Source organism: Antennarius striatus, chromosome 16 (genome assembly GCF_040054535.1).
Source record: "Antennarius striatus isolate MH-2024 chromosome 16, ASM4005453v1, whole genome shotgun sequence".
Taxonomy (NCBI): domain Eukaryota; kingdom Metazoa; phylum Chordata; class Actinopteri; order Lophiiformes; family Antennariidae; genus Antennarius; species Antennarius striatus.
The window spans coordinates 698,086-715,339 of record NC_090791.1 but is presented as its reverse complement, the minus strand read 5'-3'; the positions used below and the strand labels follow the sequence as shown (position 1 = coordinate 715,339).

Below are 17,254 nucleotides of genomic sequence, written 5' to 3'. Positions count from 1 at the left end.
TCAGACCTCGGACTCCAGGCTGGAGACCCTCCCCCAGGGTTTTGGCACATGGGGGCTGTTGACCCTCCGCGCCACCAGCACCTGCCGCCGCCCCCGGCTCCTGGAGCTAAGCTCCTCCCTCTTCACGGCGCCGTCACATGACCCGATCAGGTGGTCGTGGTAGACCCCCCCGCGGGGCAGCAGGGTGGCGCCGTGGGGGCAGCGGCTGGCGTACGGAAACAGGTGGCACACGTCTTTGGCGCTGCTGTAGACGCGGGGGGGGCCCACGCACACCGGCAGGTCGGCGTAGGGGGGGTCCAGGTAGGGGGGGTCCAGGTAGGGGGGGTAGTGTCTGTGCAGCAGCACGGAGGAGGAGGAGCGGCGCAGCGCCTCGCGGTAGGACGGCAGCGGGGGGGGGCCGCGCTGCCTGTAGGGGTAGGAGCCCATGTGGGCGGGGTCCAGGTAGGCCGGCTCGGCCGCCAGGGGGGGGTAGCAGGACAGGTTGTGCCCCAGGCTGCCGTACAGTTTGTGATGCTTGGGGTGGGTCACGACCCCCCCCGGAAACAGGTCGGGCACGTCCGTGTGGGGGGGGCGGGGCATGGGCGGGGGGGGCTGGGTCTCGTCCACCTGGTGGAGCCGGTCGCCCCCCCAGGTGGCCTTGAGGAAGGAGGCGCGGCGGTTCAGTTTCTCCCTCCCCAGCAGGGGAACGTCGTCGAGCTCCGCCTCCGCGTACGACCTCACGCAGGAGGGGCAGCCGGCGCCCCCCCCGGGGTAGTGCCCTGCGCCGCAGCTCACGGCGGCGGCGGTGGGGGGGTGGTTGTTGAGGAGGTGGGCGGCCCTCAGCTCGGCCAGGCAGGATCTGGGCTCGTCATAGTCGCCCCCCCCCCGGGGGTCGGGGGACTTCCTGCGCCGGCCCACGCAGTCGGGGGGGTAGCTGAACTTCCTCCTCAGCGCCCCCCGGTGCTCCACGTAGATGTCCGGCACCTGCAGCTCCCGGTAAGGGACGAAGGGGGAGGGGGGGTACAGCCTGCCGCCGTGGTGGGGGTTGGGGGTCAGGGAGGGGGCGGGGTCATGCATGGCGAGGTGGGGGCTGCTGAGGCTGGAGATGGGCAGGGTCCTCTCCAGGAGGGGCTGACTGCTGCGGGTGGGGAGGGTGTAGCGCAGCGGGGTGGGGCGGGTCACCACCCGGGGCTTCTCCAGGGGGGGGGCGTCCCCGTAGGTCACCGGGAAGGTGGGGGTGAGCGCCCTCTGGGGGTACGGGGAATGGTTGTCCGTGACGCCGGAGATGTAGGGCAGGCGGGTGTGGCAGGCGTCCGCCGTGGCGATCCTGGGGGGCAGACCCACCCGGACGCTGTCGGCCCCCCGCCTGCTCCAGCTCTCCAGCGTCTTGGTGGCGTTGTCCAGGGAGGTGTCCACCCGCGCCGACGACACCATGTCCTTCGCCGTCTGCAGCATCTTCAGCATGTTGGCCTGGGAGTAGGTGGAGGTCACGTCAGGGCTCTGCAGGCTGGGGGGGGCGGGGGGCTCCACACCCCCAAAGCAGCTGTAGATGCCCTGAGGAGAGATAGGCCGAAGTTAGGCTCCACCCACCAACTAAACAACCAACCAAGTGACGTAAACAACGATAAAGAAAAAGTCCCGAGCTACGTCTTTACTCCGCCGACACGCGGTAAAGAACGAGATCCGGTCTCACTGATGTCGTATCCATCCGCCGACACGCGGTAAAGAACGAGATCCGGTCTCACTGATGTCGTATCCATCCGCCGACACGCGGTAAAGAACGAGATCCGGTCTCATTGATGTCGTATCCATCCGCCGACACGCGGTAAAGAACGAGATCCGGTCTCATTGATGTCGTATCCATCCGCCGACACGTGGTAAAGAACGAGATGCGGCGAGCAGCTTGTATCTGGAGGTTCTAGCGTACGGTGTTTTCAGTGACTTCACCTCATCGCTGACTTTTAGTAGGCAGTCATGTGACACCGTACTCTCATCCTATTGGCTGACATCCTGTAGTGTTCTACGTTCTGTGAGACACTGGAGTCTTCAAACAGTCCATCAGAGAGTTTTAAAGGTGACACAGACAGAAGGTGGATTAATATCAGGATGGGGGGGTTCAGGAACGTTTACATTACCATAAATAATAAGATAAATAGATCGCGATCACGATCGTGGATTCGTCAATCGCGTGTGGTTCTTGAACACATTGACCTCAAAGATCGGGGGGGGTTCTGTCTAGAAGACTTCATCTGTTTGCTTTCCTGGGACAGTTTCCTCCAGTCTGTTGGGGGTGGAGGTGAAGAAAACCTGTCTTCGTGTCTCTCTCTCCTGACTGTCTGCTGGGGGGTCGATTATCTACCATAGAGACGTGAGGCTGGTGGTCTTTGTGTTGGAACAGAACCATCTGAACATGTCGGGTTGGGTCTGGGGTTGGAGACCCTAACACCACCCCTACTTACTCTACTGATGGCCAGCAGGAAGTCCAGGCGCTCCGACTTGCGTACGGAGTGGCGCAGCTTCCAGTAGAGCAGGTGCTCCCAGGCGAACACCAGCAGGCTGAGCCCCATGGCCACCAGCAGCATGTAGAACACCCCCGCCATGTTGTCGATGTCCAGCTTACTGCTCATCACCTCCTTCTTCTCGTTACGGCAGATCCCTGTCAGCCACACCGTCTGCAGCTTCTGGGTGTCACCTGTGTGGGAGGAGCCAGGCTCATTTGCATAACGCTCTTGTTATTTGGGGAAAGACATTTGCAAAGGAAACACATTCTCTGGGGAACAGGTGAGACCGGACACAGGTGGACCTCACGTCGTGAGGAGGCGTAAATGTGAGAATCTGACGGCGTTACCGTCGGCGAGGAACTGCAGCAGGGCGAGGTCGATGGGGCGTTTCCAGCGCGACTCCTTCTGCAGGGCGATGCCGTACCCCGTGGTGGCGAACACCTTCCCGCTGCCGATGGTCACCAGCTTGCAGCCCTCGTCTTTTCCCGCCATGTAGTTCAGGACGGCGGCGTCGTAGATGAAGGCGTCCAGTTTCCTTGGGGACACACCAGAGGGTCGTTACCGCGGTAACCTCCCGGTGGACGTTACAGGACACACACCCCGTCGCCCGGGCGGACGCTCACCCCGTCTTCAGGCTGTTCAGGGCGTCCTCCACGCCCTTCTGGTTGTACTTCACCATGTGGGCGTGCATCTCGGGGTAGTTGCTCCTGATGTTGCGCTCCGTGCTCCCGTTGGGGACGGTCCCGAAGCGGAACGGGGGGTACTGCTCCTGGGGCTTCTGGAACTGTACGGAAACGTGGGATCAGGAAGGAACACGCTACGCGTCTGGATACCGACGGAGTGTGTGGTCGTTTAACGGATTGACGGCCGCGTTCCACTTCTCTTCCCTGTCGTTTAGAAACGCTGCCAGAGCTGTAAGGTCCTCATGAGACGCTCCGACACCCAATTACAGGAGGTGAGGACGTTTCTTCATCCTCCACGGCGGCAGGGAGAAGTTAGCGCTTCGATTTATGACGAATCTGTGCTTTTAATTATTTGTGAGGACAGGAAATGAGACGGGACGGAAATATAATAAAGATTTCACGTTTCTATCAACCTTATGCAAACGTGTTCTCAGGAGAAGACCTGAGGGTCATTCTGTCTAAAGAGTCACTGCAGGAAGTCCTCAAGATACGAACATCCAACTAACATTCTTAGATACGAACAACCGCTGACTGTAGTTCCCCTTCCTGCCACAACCCCGTCCGAGCAGCGTAACTCAAACAGCCCATAGACCCAGACTTATGTGTCACCTGAACACTTCGCTCTGATGTCATCATTACGTTCCACTTCAAAGCGGTGATGTATAGTGATTGTTACAGCTGTGTTTTCCGAAAATCGTCATGGACAATGAGAGATAATGGATAACTAGGGAGCTAAGCTAACGCAAACGAATGAAACATGCGATTTTATCGCTAAAACCAACTTTAGCTCTTGTATTCTTGTGTGTGTGTGTGTGTGTGTGTGTGTGTGTGTGTGTGTGTGTGTGTGTGTGTGTGTGTGTGTGTGTGTGTGTGTGTACGTACACTGAGCTAAAGCTGCTTTCATTCACCAAAAAACAGGCAATTTTTATAAATTAATAATTAATGTGTAACTGGTTATGTGTTCACTGTGATGCTGGGGATAGCCTTGGGCGGACACACACACACACACACACACACACACACACACACACACCTGACTGCTAACTAGTTAGCCAAATGCTAGCTGACTTCAACAGTTTGTGAGGAACTTCCAGTGTTAGCTCTGAGCGAGGACATTACCACACAATGCTACCATAGCTTGAGCAAACTCCCCCCTCGGGGATATTGCCACGCCCTTGGGCATATCAACCAATCAATATCATCAATCACTCCGTCCAATCACAGAGTGCCATTTGTGATGTAAATTACATCACGAATCCGATCGTTCCGATTGGGTCCGGGCCACGAATTCCTAAAACTCCAAATATCGATTGATGCAGGGAGAGTTTGTTTACCAGATTCTAGGAGTTGGTCGGGTGGGGGGGGGCACTATGTATATGTAGAGACCTGAAAAAGTGTGATTGTCATAATAGGACCCATTACGGTACTACAGGATTTTATTATTATTATGGGTTGTTTTAATGTCCTTTAATTATTTCTGGTCAGTCTGAGGGAATAGAACTTTAGTATTTACAGTAGTAATGATTTAAGTAGTAATGACATTACTTTAGTAGAGTAGTAATGACATTACTTTAGTAGAGTAGTAATGACATTACTTTAGTAGAGTAGTAATGACATTACTTTAGTAGAGTAGTACTGACATTACTTAGTAGAGTAGTAATGACATTACTTTAGTAGAGTAGTACTGACATTACTTTAGTAGAGTAGTAATGACATTACTTTAGTAGAGTAGTAATGACATTACTTTAGTAGAGTAGTAATGACATTACTTTAGTAGAGTAGTAATGACATTACTTTAGTAGAGTAGTAATGACATTACTTTAGTAGAGTAGTAATGACATTACTTTAGTAGAGTAGTAATGACATTTAAATGACCTCAGATGGAGGTTATAGCTTGGAATTCAGCTTATGAACAGCCTGTAGGAACTGATTGTGTTTGTAAGTTGAGGACTTCCTGTATGTCCTTTAGCCCTCCTTATTTGGTCGTGCACCGTCTTGGTGAACAGACGTGTTGTGGGTTGAGGGATGACGGGTGATGACATGAAGCGTCGTCTTCAGCAGGTCTTGCGAGGCGTGTTCCGCCTGAACCTGACCTGGTCTTCACCACCCTCCCCTCAGCTCAAGGGGACCTTCTGTCTCCAGATCATCTCCATCTGCTCCACCTGAAGGTGTCCTCGCCGCTGGACAGACGGCTGTTCAATGATCTATGGCTGTCAGGACGTGTCTGTCTCTCTGTCTGACCTCATGAGTGAGATGAGGACTCGTGAGCGGCGGACGGCTCGGTCTGTCCCTCCAACGCCTCTTTAGTCCCTTCAGTCTCCTGTGAGCACAGAGCCCCCCCCAAACGTTTCTGCCTCTGATGGTTCCACCAGGATGTTCTTGTCAATACGTCTATGAAACGGACCCAAACAGACACCAGATGAACCCGGGAAACCCACAGGACCCCTGGAGTATTACATCACACAGGAGCTTCAGTCCTACGTCTTCACGGTGTGGGGGCGTGGTTTAGTCTGACCGTCTGCTCTGAACATCGGTACCTCTGGACTGGTGCCTCGTCACGCCGTCGACACGCCGTCGACACGCCGTCAACACGCCGTCTACACGCCGTCGACACGCCGTCAACACGCCGTCGACACGCCGTCAACACGCCGTCTACACGCCGTCGACACGCCGTCGACACGCCGTCTACACGCTGTCAACACTCCACTTCCTGTTTCCCTCAGCCGTACTTCCTGAACGTACCTTCTTGTCGCTCAGCCCGGACACCGTGTCGATGTACTGCTCCTGGATCATGAAGGCAGCCAGGTTGGCGGTGTAGGAAGCGAGGAAGATGACGGCGAAGAAGGCCCAGACCAGCACCATGATCTTACTGGTGGTGCCCTTCGGGTTCTCGATGGGGACGGAGTTGTTGAAGACGATCCCCCACAGCAGCCACACCGACTTCCCGATGGTGAAGGTCGGGCCCCCGGGGTCTGGAAGGGGTGGTGAGAGGGGGGAGGAGTCAGGACAATCATCTTGAGCTGGACTCCGGCTGAGGGGGGGAGCTGGGCTGGAGCTGATCCAGACCTCTACCTGCTTCTTTTTGGAATATTTTTGTTTTTATTCAATTTTCAGTTTGAACAAACTCCACCGATAACACTGAGTCCCCGGTTCTGGTCTGGAACCACCTGGTCTTGGTCTGGTTCTGGTCTCAGTCACGTTACCTGAGGCGCTTCTCGCTCCAGTGCTTTGTGGGTTCCGTACCTGTTGGCCGGTCTCTACCCGACCTGTGGCTGAGGGGGCGGGGCTGGACTCACCTTTGGCGGTGACCAGGCTGCGGTTGTACCCGACCGGACTGCAGTACTCAAAGACGAAGACGGTGATGGCCACTACGGTGAGACACATGACGAACATCATGACCCAGACGGCCGGGCTGTAGGGTTCTACGGGGCAGAACACACAGGCCGTCGTCACCATACAGGTGTGTTCTCTTGATAAGGTGGATGGATGAGACTCCGTCTCGGGTTCAGCTCCGGTTTGAACGCCGTGGCGTGGTCTGCCTGTCTGGAAGCAGCTTCTCACCTAAGAACGCCGACGGCGACACCGTCCCGTTACTTCTGGCCACCATCACGCTGATCCCCGTCTCCACGAACGGCACCGAGAAGTCGATGATCTCAGAGCGCTCCTCGTTGATGGTGAGCGAGCCGATGGCCATGTCCGCTCGCTTGTAGACCACCTGTAGGGGGGCGGGGCAAGGGAGTCGCCGGGGGGGGGTCAGGAGAGGGAGTTTTCAGGTTGGATGGAAACACAAACGGACGGTGAATGTTAGTCTGGTGGAATCGTCGTCTGACGTGAACCTGGACATCCACCGCTGACCTTTGAGATCAATCTCATCAGTCAACACCCCCCTCTGTCCCGGGGGGTGACAGATTGTTTGGTTCTCCCCCCCAGCGGCCAAACACCTTCGTAAATCACGGTCCACCATCCAGAGCATCTCCAATCCATCAGGTTTGTAGCAGCTAGCATGAAGCCCATTGCCAAACACTAGACAGGAAGTGGAAGTAATCGCTGCAGGCCAGAGGTGAGGGGGGGTCTGCCTGCTGGTAACTGATGCTACCCCCCCCTCGATGCTGTTTTCTGCTGTGGACGGAGGGCGGGTAGATTTACAATGCGGGCGCTTCGCCTCCCGGAGCCATTAGTTCTCCTCCACGCCTCATTGAGCACAACCGAGCTCCTGTTTCTGAGCAGGCGGGGGGGGGGGTCCTAATGTCGTCCTCCGACCCCTCCAGAGGAGGGTCCGCCGGAGAAATCTGATGGAGGAGATTATTCACGACGACACTCGCGCCTCCCTCATCACCACGGTGACCTTGATGCTCCTTATACGAACCGAAGACATTCTGTTGGTGTCCAGATATTACAGGACCCCCCCCCCCACAAAGCACAGGTTTGTTTTATGGGTTACATTAACAGGCAGTGGAAAATCAAATATCCACCAGAAACGTACCTTGTAGGAGTCCAGTAGAACCTCGAGATACGAGTCACTGGACACCCCAGTTTTTAGAGAAACAAGTGGTGTTTCAGGAAACCAAAGCTAGTTGGTTCATCCTGTCCCCCCGTCACGTAACATGTAATCAACATACACAGGACACGTGTGTCTAAAACATGTCCGTTTTTTAACAATTTCGAGGTTAGGGTCTTTTTTACGAAGCTTGAACAAATTCAAATGATTCTAGTTATTTTAAATGGGGAAGTGTTTGACAGTCGCTAACACTCCTTCGTTATTCCTTTGGGCGTCCTGACTCAAGTGGGCGGGGCCTCACCTCTCCGATCATCCCGTTCCAGGTACCTCGCACCAGCTTGCCGTGCTTGCCGTTGGTGACCAGGTAGAGGTCGTAGGAGAACTTGATGTTGCGGGACAGTTTCTTCAGGATGTCGATGCAGAAGCCTTTACAGCACAGCTTGGTGTAGGGCTCGGTGTGACCCACAATGCTGAGGGGCAGGGACACAGGAAGGCATCGGATCAATGACGGCATCAATGATGACAGAGCTGTTTGTTCAGGGCTCCGTCTGAAGGACTTCCTGCTCTGCTGGTCTGACAGCGCGTCTGTGTACTCTTATTGTTATAGATCATGCTATTAAAGTCCCATTAACGTGATCAATGCGAGTGAACGTCCCGTATAGAACCCCCCCCCCCCCAATCAATCCTCGCTTTGAAAGCTGAGAAACGTTAATTAAAATTTTAAATGTATGTAATCGATTCGACATGATATTTAGCGCGTTAGCTTGTTTGTGAAATACGGGCTGATGTCGACCTGCGTGTAACGGTACAATGGACCGGAACCGACTGACCCACGGACCGGAACCGACTGACCCACGGACCGGAACCGACTGACCCACGGACCGGAACCGACTGACCCACGGACCGGAACCGACTGACCCACGGACCGGAACCGACTGACCCACGGACCGGTGCTGGTCCACCACCCGGGGGTTGGGGACTGCTGCTGTGTATATGGTTGTTGATCCGGACCGGTTTGGACGACTGGATTTATCTCTGTTGATGGAGGGATGGAGGTTGGAGGAAGACATAAACCCGGAGCAGCTGATGGAGGTTCTGGGAGGTCCGACCACCTGCTCGACACAACCTCAGCAAAACGAGGCAGCTGGAGCGGGATGGGATGGATGGAGCGGGATGGGATGGATGGATGGAGCTGCTCCACAGGCTGCTCATTAAGTTCCTGCCCCAGCAGATGGACGGACAGCTGGACGGGCCAGAACAAATCCAACATGAATTAATCACCAGCAATCAGAGGCTGAAGTGAAGCTCGTAGAACCAAACACGATGACGTCACTGGATGCTCAGTGAGACGGAAACCAAAAGCCTTGAAGGTCCTCCCAAAATGCCTGAATGAAAAAGTACGACTCAGATATTCCGAGTGACACAAACATCTTCAGCAAAACGAGTCTCTCCACATGTCTGTAGGTCCTCCATCACACAGGTCGTGGTCATTCAAGACTGTTTCAGTCAATCCACTGGACCCTAAAAAGGTCTCTAGAAGACGTTTGACCTCTGATCCCAGAGGGTCCTTCAGTTCCTGTGGTGGTCGGTCTAGTCCCAGCTTCACGATGACCGGGGGACAAGACCGACCACCACAGGAACTGAAGGACCCTCTGGGATCAGAGGTCAAACGTCTTCAAGAAACTTTCTTAGAGTCTCTATAGTTGGACAGCAACTTCCTGTCGTACAGGAAATAGACTTTCTGCAGCGATTCTCTGAGCCTGAGTGTTCAAGTCTCTCCAGAGACTCAAAAGTCTGACCTTGCCGTGGACGTGGTGTGGACCACGGTTCGCTTAATGGTGTTAATGAGGACATATGCCCATGTAGCCGCTACCACTAGCGACACGCAGTGCTTGCTAATGTCCAGCGCTGATCCTCAGATAGCCGTTTCAGAACGGCGCCGCATACCAAGTTAGAGGCTGGGCTTGAAATCAATGTCCCTTCCTGATCAGTAGGATTACTGAGAACGTCCTGAACGGGTCGGGGGGGACTTTGGGTTTCTAACCCTGTGACAGTCCTGGAGTCTTGATGTCAGTCGTGATGAGACAAGCATTCCAGATAAATTCATGATCCATTAGCCTGTTTCATATCTATCCACCATTGAACATCCATTTGCTATCAGACAAACCAAAATAGACACGCCTCTTTGGCGGCAGCGAATTGGTGCTAACAGAGAACTAGCGACCCGTGGACTCGATGCTCTGATGACACATCATCCCTCACCTCCCAGACCTCCAGGCTAATGGACGTTTGGCCCCCTCATCAGGACCGGGAGGCGAGGAGCAGCCGCAGCGATCCACGCTAACGCCAGAGCCGACTGTCAGGAAACGCTCTGGTCCCAACACCCCCAGTCCCGCCAGATGCCAGAGCCTCAAACCGCTGCCAGTTATTAGCGTGGTCTCTGAGAACTCAGGCTAACGCGTCGCTGTCAGGACATTTACGCCAGCAGATACGCTGGTGTTTGTAAAGGAAATTTGCTTTTGAGGAATCTTTGTTAGCTGGTTGCTCTGAGGCTTGGCTGTGATTGGTCCAGCTGAGGCTCGGGGGGGCTCATCAGCAGCTGCACTCTGTCTCACCTTTAATTAAATCAACGTGTGATCTAACTCCATCGAACCTCTGATGGAAGATGACAGTATCCCCCGGGTCAATACCAGCCTTCACTCCAGCGTCGCCTCCAGATGAGACTAATGTCTCCCAGGGGGACGACCCCCCCCAGATGGGTCTGGATACGACAGGAGAGAAGTTCCCGCCTCAAAGGCAACGGCTTCTGCTCACGCCTGTGGGCGTCCTTGAATGTTGGGTCTGAAGCCGTTCAAGAGGGTTCGTCTTTTTCTGACTGACTGGTGAGAAATAAAGACCAACTGGTCTGAGGTCGCTTCCGTGGGTCACGGGGGTTCCTGGAGTCCATCCCAGAGGATATATGGGCATGAGATGGGGAGAACAACATTCATGACCAAATTACATCCAGTGATATGAATGATACATTAACATGGGGGAAACGACCCACAGTCGCCGTCTTTGACAAACTGGTGATGAAACATGAAGTCTTCTAGATCGGACAAGGAAATCGTTAATCGTTCTGTTGTATTCTGACTTATTGTACAATAACATGACATTATGGCTTTTAACATTTTAATAATGATTTTACCATTGCAGTATTTGTGGCGGACGGACGTAAAGTGGACGAAAATGACGTAAATTTGATTTTTATTTTTTGTGTATTTTTTCTGAAAACCGTGGTCTACTTGAGAACAACGTGACTCCAAACGCCGTAAAGGTTTACTTTTATATATAGACGAAATACTTTCTACACGCGCTATCCAAGCATGAATTTTGCACACATCAGCCAGCGGCGTCTCCATGCGGTAGCACTGACCAGAACGCTGGTGGCGTTGGTGGTGGGGTGTACCTTTGCCTGTTGACCTTGCCTCGCCGTGATTTACACACTTTTTATCCAGGCGGAGTGATTTGTTCACGAGGCGCCATAAAGCATTACGGCGCTCTATAACACTGAGAGGACGCCATCTTCATCTTCTGTTCTCCTCGTCTCGTTAACGCGGCTGTCAGCGTTGGCTAGTTAACGACTCGGGAACGCCGCGAGTCGGTTTCTAGGCGTGGACGATTGATGGCGCGCCCTAATGGACGCCCCGCCACGCGGCTCGTACATTACCCTGATTGGGTGACCAGGTGATCCCTGGGATTATTGCACTCTGGCCAACAGCCTGATGGGTATCTCACCTCGCTGAGCGATAAGACGCCGCGCCTCGGCTAATGGGGGGGGAAGAGCCTCTTAATCTCAGACCTAATGGCGCTCTCCAGTTAGATAGGAAATCAATTAATCTGGCCTGTTAGCGTGTGAGCGCTCACACGGGACGGCGGCGGGTGGTTTCTGAAGATGATTGACTCCCCAGGCCCCCGTTAGACGTGTCTGATGAACAGAACAGGGGACCGCCCCATCTCGGCAGACTTTGGTGAAGTCTGACGACGCGGTCCGGACCCGTCGCCCCCCCTCCATCACTTACGTCTCCGTCTTGTTGGACTGCCGTCGGCAGGGGACGGTGTTGCTGACGCAGGTCCCGGTGGCGGGGTCCACCGCCTCCACGATGACGAAGGGCCGCTCCTCCAGGGTGGCCACCGTCAGGTGCCGGTAGTCCGACACCGGCTGCAGGTAGGAGCCGTACCGCGGCCACACCGGGTACCGCATCTGGAGGACCCCCATCTCATAGTTGCCCACCTGAGGGGGTGGAGAGAGGAGGGTCAGTGAGATGAGTTTAGGGGAAACGGGCTGAAGCTGATGGAGTCTCTGTGGTGGATGGATTCTACATCCTGGTATCTCTCAACCCCCCAGAGATGGACCAGCTCCAGTTCACAGGAAATTGATTGTTGGACTGGAAGCCGAGCGCCGTTTCACAACCAATGCAACCGGAGCCGTTCCGCCGCCGCCACATCAAGAGTTGGTCCGTTCTGATTGGCTGCTGGGTGGAAACGAGCGCCGCTCCGGCTGAGTCTATTACATGAAACTCTTCAAGCTGGTTTCAGGTGAGACGCTCAGTTTCACGCTGTAACTGTCAGTCACCCCCAGCGGTGGTATGTCCCGCTGCTTTAGGGGGCAGTTAGACGCTCCAGTTTGACTGATGCCCCCTGAATGGAACCACTGGGGGGAATTTAGTCCTGGTTGTCCCTGACAACAGTTGATTGATCATAGATTGATCACAATCCAGATGTGAACTGAATGTGAAGGTGAATGAAAGGTGTGTCCAGTAGAACCTGGAGCTACGAGTCGGGTTTCAGGACTAGTTGGTGGATCTGGTTCTGGTTGGTGGAGTACAGACGTACTCGAGTGTTCTCCCGACTTCTGTGTTTCTTTCCATTCTTTATCATTGTTTAGGTCACTTATATATAATTAATTATCCACAGGTCTGCGTGTCTATTGGTCGATAGACATACAGCGACCCCTCGATCCTTGCCGTTAAAGCGTTCCAGGAACCACTCACGAAAACGAAACTCAAAAAACAAAATTTGGGGCTTTTTTTCGAGGCTGGAATGGATTCAAATGATTTCAGGTTTTTTTTAATGTTGTTTGACTTTCGAGTTCAGCGACGTTATGGATTGAACTCGTGTCTTCAGGCTCTACTGGACCACCTTCTACCTCATCTGTCACCTTAACGCGATCAACCCAACCTGCTCCCACTTTTTCACCTCCAACACTGAACTTCCTGTTCCTGCAGGAACAATAAATATGCTGAAGCGTCCTCGGCTGCTTTTGTTCCCGTTGTATAAATCAATAGCCTGCTAACGGCTCTCACTTCACTCAATTCATTTACGGTCTCACAGGATGACGACAGGAACACTTCCTGTCCTGACGGCGTCTCCTCTCCATCACCTCTCCTCCTCTTCCACCTCCTCTTCCTCCTCCTCTTCCTCCTCCTCTTGACGTATGTATCTGAGCACAATCGGCTGAACAATGACTCTCAGGACGCGTTGAATCCATTTGCGTTCAATAAATCCGGCGCTGGTGTAAGGCGAGGTGTCCGTCTGAACGCCGTCACGCTGGGATCGGTTCTACATCGCTGAGGAACCGACGGAACCGAGCGGCGCCGCTCGATACGGGGGCCGGCGGGGGCCGGCGGGGACAATCAAAAGGTGAAATTGATTTTCAGCTTTCAGTGAAAAGACGGCGGCGAGTGGAATAAATAGACTACATCACATTAAATCATTCCTGATTGAGCACAACGCCCAGGCTGTTAACGCTGTTCCTGATCCAAAGGTCAGCGGCGCCGGCCCGGAGTGTCTCCTTTCAATCATGGAGCGGCGGCTGTCTGTTTGTTTCATGAGGACATAAAGTAGATCCTCCAGGTACCAGTTATTTAGCGTGCGAGCCGTCGCCCTGTCGTGTTTTGTTAAACCGCGGCCTCATTCGTTTTGTGGTGTCGGCAGAACCGGCCCGGGTGGAGACGACGGCCCAACATCCGTCTGATCTGGGGAGTCGTTCCATAAAACTCAATAGATCAATAGATATTTGGAGTTTTAGGAATCATGGACCGGACCGAAACCAAAGGATCGGATTTTGCCAGAGTAGTATTTGTGACATCACAGACGGCGCTCCGTGATTGGACAGAGTGATTGATGATATTGATTGGTTGACATGCCCAAGGGCGTGGCCATCCCCGAGGGGGGAGTTTGTTCAGGCTGTGGTAGCATTGTGTGGTAATGTCCTAGCTCAGAGCTAACACTGGAAGTTCCCCTCAAACTGTTGAATTCAGCTAGCATTTGGCTAACTAGTCAGATCCACTTCAGTCGTGTGTGTGTGTGTGTGTGTGTGTGCGTGTGCATGTGCGTGTGTGTGTGTGTGTGTGTGTGTGTGTGGCAGCTCACCTTGTCCCACTGGCGCTCCCGGTCCAGCGTGATGACGATCATGGCCGGGTTGACCAGGTATCCGTGGCTGTTGAAGGAGAAGTCGTTGTTGTCCCACGAGACGTTCATCATGTGCCTGTAGGGGGGGGCGCACACACACACACACACACACACACACACACACACACACACACACACACACACACACACACGTCAGTATCAGAACCTGTCATCATCTTACAACACGGTGGTGACGGTCCAGGGGGCGGAGTCCTGTTCCAAACGCCACAGGGAGACGTTTCTATTGGTTCAAATGTTCTTGTGTGTTTTTTGCGACCAACCAGCCGCCGCTGGCGGTCGGTTTGACTATAATCCATTCATTTCTTTCCATCCTCTTTGACCCGTGAGGTGAGGTCAGCTGCTTCCTGCAGCCAATCAGCAGGCTTGACTTCATCTGAGCGTCAACAATCGATTTGAGACCCAATCAGATTGATTCTGGCGTTCAGTGGTGGAACCAATGGCGGCGCGGCGCCGCTGAATGAGGTCACGACAGGAAGCTGTGGGGGCGTGTCCACGTTAGACCCGCTGTGATTATCTGACCCTCCATGGGGGGGGGGCTCCTGGGTCATGAACCCGGTTCCAATCCGGGGGATTGAACCATCAAACACATCGGTGCTTTGGCCCCCCCCCTTTATTCCACTGTGTCATCCCCTCTGTGCCCCCCCGCTAGCCTCCCTCCTCCAGCTGAGGCGATGAAAGCGTCAGCGTGGAGCTTTAATCTGTGATAATCCCGTTAACAGGTGAGCTCATCATCATCGGCGGCGGCGGCTCAAACCCCCCCTCAAACGGAGACAAAGTGGACGTTTGATCAGAGACGAGGCGGCCGGCTGTAAAGGGAACACTCTTTGTTCTGCGCCGACCTTCACGGCGCCGATGAGAGCAAAGCCTGCTGGGAGTGGAGCGTCTGAGGGGGGCGTGTTCGGTAGCGCTGCCCGGTTTGGGATTACAAAGGAAACGCTCCTCCCCCCGACCCCCCAGGCCCCAAAAGAAAAACACCGTCTGACATCAGAGGGAGTGATGTTTCATCAGGCGGGGGGGGGTCTGATGATGTTAGCGTTAGCGGCCCCCCAGCGACCAAACGGGCGCGACTGGATGTTATTCGTTGTCGTGATGTCCTCGACTCCAAAGAGCCTCGGCGCGGCCCCCGCCCCCCCGCCTGATGGAAACGCTTTTCAAACAGAATAAAGATGAAGAGGAGCGTCTTCATCTCTGCTCGTGCCCCCCCCACGAGAACAAAAGACGGCGAGGAGGAGGAAGATGGGATGAAGAGTTCACCACAGAGAACAGACAGGAAGCTACGTGTACGAAACAGGAAGTGTCGACCTCCGACAGGAAGTGTGAGAACGCCGGAGAACCGCGAGATACGAGTTCAGCAAGAGACGAGTCGTCACCTGGTCCAGGTGGACGCACCCGAGTGGTGGGGGCTCACCTGAACAGGTGAGGTGTTGGGGGCTCACCTGAACAGGTGAGGTGTTGGGGGTCAGGTGTGGTGTTGAGGGTCAGGTGTGGTGTTGGGGGCTCACCTGAACAGGTGTGGTGTTGGGGGTCAGGTGTGGTGTTGGGGGTCAGGTGAGGTGTTGGGGGCTCACCTGAACAGGTGTGGTGTTGGGGGTCAGGTGTGGTGTTGGGGGTCAGGTGAGGTGTTGGGGGCTCACCTGAACAGGTGTGGTGTTGGGGGCTCACCTGAACAGGTGAGGTGTTGGGGGTCAGCTGTGGTGTTGGGGGTCAGGTGTGGTGTTGGGGGCTCACCTGAACAGGGTGTCGTTGGTGGCTGGGGGCGTGGCCGGGTTGTGACAGTCGTTGTGCCACTCGGGGACGAAGCCGCGGTGCTTCCTGAAGCTCTGCACCCCCTTCACCACGATGGCCACCCCGTCCCTCACCCTCTTCCTCAGACTCATCCTCCAGCGGTCGGTGATGATGCTGATGACGCCCACGGGGAAGCTTTCGGGGGGGGGAACGTCCGGGTTCCCCACCGCCATGCTGGGGATGATCCAGATGTAGCCCGGCCCCAGCAGCCCCGCCTCCCCCGCCATGGTGAACAGGTACTGGGCCTCCTCGTGCGAGCAGTAGACCAGCAGCACCTGGGCGTCCACCTGCTGCAGCAGCCGCCGCGCCCGCAGGTCGTTGATGGCGTCCGCCGACATGTCGAAGGTCAACACGTCCTGCAGCTCCCAGGTGACGTAGCTGGTGTCGGCGAAGGAGCGGATGTGGTCCACGTAGGCCTCGTGACCCGGGGCCAGGCTGGTCACCACCACGAAGCTGTCCCAGGTGTACTCCTCCATCACCTTGAACATCCCCTGGACCTGCTGCTCCACGGACGAGCCCAGCTGCAGGAAGTTAGAGCCGTCGCCCTGGGGGGGGACAAACGTGTGAAGGTCTTCATGAGGAGTCACAGCGGTGAGGCCTTCAGGTCCACCTTCACACCTGGGAGGGCCCCCGTACCCCTCCACACCTGAGAGTCTCTAGATCAACCTCAGCTGCTCCTCCCCCAAAGAACCTCATTGGCTGTTCAGACGCATCAGAATCGTTAGCATGACTGTTAGCGTCTCTGATGGCTAAACCAGTAAAACCAGTGATTTGTTCAGCGCTGAAAGAGACGCAGAGATCCCTCACTTATTCACGCCTCACCTGTCACTGGATTCTAGGAGGTGGTCACATGATACCGTACGCAAATTCTATTGGCTGACAGCAGGCGGACGTGAGCCGCGTTTTGGAGCAGCAGAAGAACGTTTGACCCAAACAGGAAGTCTGTCATGTGATTCAGAGTCCATCATAGAACCAGATCAGGGGGGAAAACAGCCCCCAACCCATTTCCCATGATCCTCTAGTACCCCACAGGTCCATGTGTGTGTGTGTGTGTGGTGTGTGTGTGTGTGTGTGTGTGTGTGTGTGTGTGTGTGTGTGTGTGTGTGTGTGTGTGTGTGTGTGTGTGTGTGTGTGTCTTTCCCTTGATGCCCTGAGACTGAACAGGTGCTGTGATCTCATTGGGCCTGTCTTCCCGTTGCCCTTGACGACGGCCCGGTGGTTTCCTGATGTATGAACGTCTGATGGTTCCAGACGTCGCGGCTCAATCCGACGACTTCTTTTCCTCGTGTTTCATTTCCTGCCCCCCCCTGCCCCCCCCCCGGTCGGTCGGCCTC

At 54.9% G+C, this 17,254-nt stretch overlaps 1 protein-coding gene across 1 annotated transcript in view; it reads right to left on the bottom strand.

Annotated features, from left to right (window-relative positions):
• Positions 1 to 17,254, bottom strand: part of grin2ca (glutamate receptor, ionotropic, N-methyl D-aspartate 2Ca) — a 29,757-nt gene continuing 12,503 nt past the window's right edge. Inside the window, exons 3-13 of the mRNA XM_068337101.1 lie at positions 15,864 to 16,465; positions 14,076 to 14,190; positions 11,723 to 11,934; positions 7,963 to 8,131; positions 6,725 to 6,878; positions 6,460 to 6,585; positions 5,906 to 6,135; positions 3,104 to 3,264; positions 2,828 to 3,015; positions 2,439 to 2,671; positions 1 to 1,533 (exon numbers count right to left, since the gene is read on the bottom strand). Coding sequence (XP_068193202.1) covers positions 1 to 1,533; positions 2,439 to 2,671; positions 2,828 to 3,015; positions 3,104 to 3,264; positions 5,906 to 6,135; positions 6,460 to 6,585; positions 6,725 to 6,878; positions 7,963 to 8,131; positions 11,723 to 11,934; positions 14,076 to 14,190; positions 15,864 to 16,465 — 3,723 coding nt within the window. The remainder of the gene's footprint in view (positions 1,534 to 2,438; positions 2,672 to 2,827; positions 3,016 to 3,103; positions 3,265 to 5,905; positions 6,136 to 6,459; positions 6,586 to 6,724; positions 6,879 to 7,962; positions 8,132 to 11,722; positions 11,935 to 14,075; positions 14,191 to 15,863; positions 16,466 to 17,254) is intronic.